We start from the raw sequence: 6,791 nt of genomic DNA, 5'->3' as shown, positions 1-6,791 counted from the left end.
ATATATTAATATTTTATTATAAACAAAGTATTCCGCTAAATAAGTCGCAACTCTGGTATGTTTACAAGACATGTACCAACTATTGGTCACACGCCTATGCCTTAAGTCGGTGTGTGATATTAAAAATATAAAAAGAATTTGTGCCCCCCCCCCCCATAAAAAGGTGCCTCGGCCGAGGGTGCAGCTCGCACGTCTCTTTGGCCGGCCATGTGAGGGAAAGTTAACGTATAAATTAAATTAACGTGCTAAGTGTGAGAATCAAGTACTGTAATTATACATACAAGTCATGTAATTACACTACACTATAATTATACTATGTTGTATATATAATTACATTACTTGATTATCACAGTTAGCATATTAATTTAATTTGTATATATACAAATAGGTAACTAAAATAATTAAAAGTAATAAACAAGCAAAAAAAATATTATAAATTAATTTATCTAGGTAGTTGTGAGTTTAATGTGAGTGATGAAGTATTTGATTCCTGTATTGACTAGTCAAAACGAAAAAAAAGTTGGGAAAATGAGATGAGAAAGAAGAGGCATCGAGCCCCGAGAAAACAAAGAAGAAGAGGGCAGGTGACGGGTAGGAGAAAAAGACTGGTGCTGACTCACGGTGGGTCCACACCAACCCAATGCCAATGGAGTGTTTGAATATGGGTTGGGTTTGGTGGTGGTAGCCGACCACTCTTTTGTGTAGAGGGGTCAGGACATGGCTGGAAGGTCTTCAAGTGGGGCCATAGTCATGGGTCATTAAGGGGTTCAACTGTTTTTTAACAGTTAGTATTTTAGTCCAGCTAGTTATATCATGTATTCGGTAGATATCGATTCAGTCTATTATGATGTCTGTATAAATATGTGAATCGTTAGGTATGACTAACAAGAAATGATTTCAAAAGCCAACTAAGGTGTTCCATCATAATACATAACCCTGTTAGGAAGGGTGATGCTACACACCCTACTTATAATAAGGGTAAATGACTTAGCTAAAACATACTAGTCAACTTAAATAAAGTACTTACTGATGTTCTATCTTAATAAATACAATTTTAAGGAGACATGAACATGGAGAAGACAACAAGTAGAACCAACATCCAAGCAATAATCTTATTTTACAATTGTTAGTTTTAATGCACGGTACAATGTTTAAACCTTAGCCAATTAGTCAAGTTGGAAGCTAGAAAGAGTAATTAGCATGTAGGATAAAAAAACCCATCTTCAATCATATATATTTGAGCTTTACCTATCACTTACATTTAGCCTTATGGATTCTAAGTGAACCGTAATCAATGATTCAATATCCTCATTTATTTAATCAACTCTTTTTTATTGAACAGTGAAAATTAGAACTAGCAATGAGCTAGTATGAAATAACTACGAGTAGAAATTAATGCTCAGTTGCTCATCTAGATTTCAATCTAGATCGCATGTTCGCCTTTATGTTTTTCCAATAAAAATATACTTAATTTGATCGTGTTTAATATCACATCCGGTGGTTGTGTTTAACAATTAAATAATAAAACCTTCTAATTTTCATAAAAATGGATTCCAACACCTTTTTACTACCACAAAACTTCTACTAGCCTTTCGTATCTCAACAATCTATTTTACTATAATTGTAACTAGCATCTCCTTGATACTAACACCCATTTCAACTTATTATAGTTGTACCATTGCACGATATGAAAAGTGTCTATGTTCTAGTCTTTAGGTCGTTCTTACTTCTTAGCTAACACGACAATGACATAAACGAAGAAAGCTACACATGATACAAGGTTTGAAAGCAGATGTTGCATTTTGTGAAAAAGAAAAAAGAATCATAGTAGCCTATGTAAAAAAGAAATTGGGTCGAAAATACTCACATAAAAAAAACATGAACATGCCGTTTATACGCGTTTAATGCCCTAATGATGATCAAATCCTAACAAAAATCTAGTCAAAGACTCAAAGAAGTGTTGACATCAATTAGGGCGATATGGTCTTTTCCATGCCTACAATATTTTAAAATAGAAAATAAAAAAATATATGGATGAAAATCAAGAAAAGAGGGCAGGCGAAAGCGTGTTAGGGTGGGTTCCAAAAGCAAAACCCAAAATCCAAAACAAGTTTCAAAAACCAATACACACACCCCCTCCTCCCTCCTTAAATCCCTTACATCTTCACACCCCACACCCACACACGGTTCGGCGATGCGAGGAGGGAGAGCAGGGACGGCGACCAAAACGTCAGCTCAACGGCCTGCCGTTTTGGCCGCCAACGGATCTGAGGGATCCAAGCCAGAAATCAAATACAGAGGGGTAAGAAAGAGACCATGGGGCCGATTCGCTGCCGAAATTAGAGATCCATGGAAGAAAACCAGGGTTTGGCTTGGCACTTTCAACTCGGCCGAAGATGCGGCTCGTGCTTATGATGCAGCTGCTATTAATCTCAGAGGGCCTAATCTGAAAACCAATTTTCCAGTGCAAACGACACCGTTTTATGGTCAACAGCAAAATTTGTTTTACCAACGTAGCCAGCACGCGGAGTACCAGATTATTAATACCCCGCAGAGGCCGACTTGTAGTAGTTTGAGTAGTACTCTGGAGTCGTTCAGTGGACCTCGGCCACTCGTAAAACCGGAAGCCGTTTTACCCCGATGGCCGCCCCGGGTTTTCCCTAACGAGTGTCGTAGCGACTGTGATTCGTCGTCATCGGTGGTTGTTGATGGGATTGGGGAAGAACGAGAGCGAGAAGGTGTTGAAATAACTTCTTCGAGTAATTCGAAACCAATTTTGTCGATTGATTTAAATATGCTGCCGCCGTTTGATGAATTGGAGTTCGGATTTCTAGCTGGGGATGACCTTCAGTGCACCGCACTTCGGCTTTGATTACTCAAAATATGTACTTTTTTTCTTATGTGACGGAAAATGTATCCCCGAAAAACATCAATTGTAGACGAGATTAAGATACTGTTGTTGATGAAAGATGGGGGTTATTGTGTGTTGAGAATTTTTGTTTGTTTGTTGTAGTATTATGAATGAAAATTCATATATGAAAAATGTCAATCTTGATCTAGGATTGATCTTAAATCTGTTGATGTTGAAATGGAAAAATATGGTGAATTGAGTCTGTTTTGTTACTAGTAAACATAAAAGTTTGGTTGATGGTCATATGCTATTTTGTTTTTCATGTAAGTTCATTTGTGAAATGTGTGAAATCATAAATTGTAATTGAGATTTGCTTGATTGATTCATGTGGAACTGATGAACATATATGACTGGTTTGACCAGTATATAATTTGTTTAACTTGTTTAGATAAGTGGGTTTAATGGGTTATCTTTCAGTTGCACGATTTTATACAGGTCTGTTTTTGATAAACATATGGGTCATGTACTCATGTGCGGGTTTATCAATTTATCTAGAAATCAACCCGTCCTATTTAGAATAAACCTGGTGCATGAGGCTGCATGGCCGAGTCATAGGGGTGTCGGAGTGATCTGGGTCAGATCTACGTTTCCTTACCCAACATTTCTGCAAGAGGCTGTTTCTACGACTCGATCCAAGCCAAATATAAGCCACATGTACATGACATATCCATTAATATACATGCTATGCTTTCAAAGGAAAAAAAAAGGAGGCATGGGGCATGGGCCATGTGATAAGCAGCCTTGGACTCTTAAAGCAACCACCAAAAAAGAGAGTTGTGGTAATGCGGTATCTTGGGTTCAGAAGACCTGTTTAATATAACTGGCCCATATCTATAAAGCCTTTTTGTAATAATATTAAATGATAAAGCAAAAAAATTGAAAATTATAGTAACGATATAAAAAGGGTTTAAATTTCTAATATCCGTTTAAACCAGGTAATTGGTCAAGCTGTGAAACTGTAAAATTATATGGTTTGTAAGAAAATCACAAGATAGCAATTCGACTAAGTTTTCTATTCGCATTTTCCGTTATTTTTCTTTCTGGTAAGACGAAAATGAACTTCAAATCCTAACTCTCTCAAAACTCCCAGTTTTTCAAGATTTCAAAGATACTTCATTTGAAGTTTTAACTTTAAAATAACGAGACATGTTCACATTGAACCATGTCTCATAGCTACCACACCACGTCACCACTACTAGTACAATTAAATGTTTAAAAAATATAAATATGGGTTCAAGCTTGTAACAACATCGTAATATAATTCAATAGGCAAGATACACTAGAGTGGGTTAATCTAATATACTGTTAGGATTAAATGCACGTACAAACCGAACACACACGCGAAAGCAATAAACGACAGGAGGATTTAACGTGGTTCGGTCTAAATTGACATACGTCCACAGGTGGAAACTAGGTATATCTTTATTGAGTGACAAATTGTTACAAGTACATAGCATTGTTTAAATAGAAATTGAACTAGGGTTTGTAAATTATTGAACAAGAAATCCAAACCGGGCCGAGCTTCGGTCTAGCCACCCTACACCAGTCTGCCATTTGGACTTCAAATTATAAACCGGACCACACAAGGCTTACGAGCCCAACAATCTCCCACTCGAAGGCCTTGAGTACTCTCGTCTGCACTCCTGATCATACTTCTGTAATCTAAACATCTTCTAGTTGCCACCGCCTTCTCATCAATTAACCTGAAGGCCCGTTGAAGCTTCATTGAGCTCCAACATCAGTCACGGCTAAAACTACCCCTGACCCGTTCTCTGTCCCTACCGGCTCCCACTGAAACAAACTATCGGATCCTGAGATACCCTGAGAACAAACACTCTCCATATTCAACAAGTAATTCACTGGAGAGACTTTTTCAGCTGGAAAACTGGTTTTCTTAATCCACTGTCGACCTGGAACTGTAACTGAAACACGACCTGTGCTCCCACTGTCACGATGTCCCCCAACTGATTTGTTACTTGCTCTGGGTTTGTTACTTGCAAAACAAACCTTCTTTTGCCCAAGATTCTGTGAAACCGGACTTTGTCTTTCACCAAAACTGGATCCACTCCTTTCGGTGGTATATCGACCATATACAGCGAACCCATTTTCTTGCCATGAGCAACCACTAGATTCCCTTTGACTACTTTCCCCTGCCGATTCCCGAACTTAACATCGTTCCCCTGGTCATCCAACTGCCTAACTGAAATCAAACGTTTCTTCAAATTTGGAATAACCCTAACATCTTTTAAAGTCCAAGAAGTACCGACTGAAGTTATCAAATCAACATCTCCCATACCCGTAACCTCTAGCATATCATCGTTCGCAAGTCGAACCTTTCCAAAATCCCCAAACTTTAGATTCTTCATCGTTTCACTACAGTGAGTGACATGAAACGATGCACCAGAATCCATCACCCAAGCACCAATGTTACTCTCAACACTAAGAACTCAAAACTCATCCTCTGGGCATTCTTCTGCAGTGTTGACTTCTTTCTTTTCATTCTTATCATTCAGACACTGATTCCTAAAGTGTCCATTCTCTTTACAACCCCACCATTCAATATCTTTACGAGTTTTAGACTGAATCCTCTTCCTGCTCCCACTGCCTCGTTTTCCCCTACCTCTACCTTCTGTGACTAATATATTACTTGATGATTCATCTGAACTTCTGCGTCTTGAATCTTCTCAAGTAATCAAATCCCGAATCCCATCAAAAGTAATTTTTGTAGACGAACTACAAACCGCAGTCACTATTTGTGACCAACTGTCGGGCAAAGAGGATAACAAGAAAATACCTTGAACTTCATCATTAAACTTAATGCTGACTGACACTAAGCGGGAGATATTTGAGTTAAGATTATTAATATGCGTTGTAAATAACCCACCCTCTTTCATTCTGGTTGTTACTAGCTCCCGGACAAGGTAGATCTTATTTGCTGTCAAAGGCTTCTCATACATGTTGGATAGTACTTCCATCATACCACGGGCTGTGGTTTCTTTCATGACGTTTTCCGACAATGAAAAAGTAATACAAGCCCTAGCTTTCTTGTCTAATTTCTTCCAATCTGGTTCTGACAACTTTTCTGGTTTTTCATCCTCAAACACTACATCCAAGTCTTTCTGACAAAGTAGCGCTTCAATTTGCATCTTCCACCAGCCAAATTTCTGTCCATAAAACTTCTGTATCGAAACCTTTCCGTCTTCTGCCATTACAATGACTAAACGGAAAACTGGATAAAAAACCGAGATAGACACAGCAATGGCACGGGCTTGAACTTAACGAGTGTTCTTCTAAACGCTGTTAAACAATCAACCCAGCTCTCCTTTTTGTTAACGCTTCTTCTAATTAACATCGGCTCTTTATCAAAATAGAATCTTGATACAACAGTTCTTGGCTCGTACTTTGCAATTAGGATCTCGACCCAAATTATTTTAAGACTAAACTAACCAAACTTTGGCCCACACCAACTTAAACAAAACCGGGGGTTACTACCCTTGTGTTTTAAGGCCCCCAAAGCAATAATAAGAATTTGCTAAAAAAACAAATTACCCAAAACCTTCTGCTACAAACCACAAAACAATTATTGGTCTTTCTTTTACCCTTTTATGGCATAACCTCCAAGAAAAAAGGGAAATAATATAATTCTCTTCTTATGGTCAAATTTAAACAGCAAAAAAAAAACCAGGAAATAAATAAAACAACAACCAAAAGATCTGAGGCGGAAAGCGGCGCATGTACACGGTGGTGGTGATGCTTAAATAACTTTAGGAATAGAACCATAGTCGCGATCGGTCGGGCTGGGTTTAGAGGCGGAAAAAATAGCGGCGGCATATACCCTAACGACAATCGGAAAACTGTAGCGGCGGCGGAACCCTAGCGC

At 38.3% G+C, this 6,791-nt stretch overlaps 1 protein-coding gene across 1 annotated transcript; it reads left to right on the top strand.

Annotated features, from left to right (window-relative positions):
* Positions 1 to 2,062: 2,062 nt before the first annotated feature.
* On the top strand, positions 2,063 to 3,075 carry LOC143602223 (ethylene-responsive transcription factor 3-like). The gene has a single exon (XM_077079412.1). The coding sequence runs from the start codon at positions 2,195 to 2,197 to the stop codon at positions 2,870 to 2,872; it is 678 nt and encodes a 225-aa protein (XP_076935527.1). The 5' UTR covers positions 2,063 to 2,194; the 3' UTR covers positions 2,873 to 3,075.
* Positions 3,076 to 6,791: the final 3,716 nt, after the last annotated feature.

The sequence above is a fragment of the Bidens hawaiensis genome, unplaced genomic scaffold (assembly GCF_021521415.1).
Source record: "Bidens hawaiensis isolate Kalapana, Puna unplaced genomic scaffold, B.hawaiensis_p1.1 tig00058146_1, whole genome shotgun sequence".
In the NCBI taxonomy this organism is placed as follows: Eukaryota; Viridiplantae; Streptophyta; class Magnoliopsida; order Asterales; family Asteraceae; genus Bidens; species Bidens hawaiensis.
Note: the sequence above shows the minus strand (reverse complement) of the source record. Positions and strands in the feature narration are given on the sequence as shown.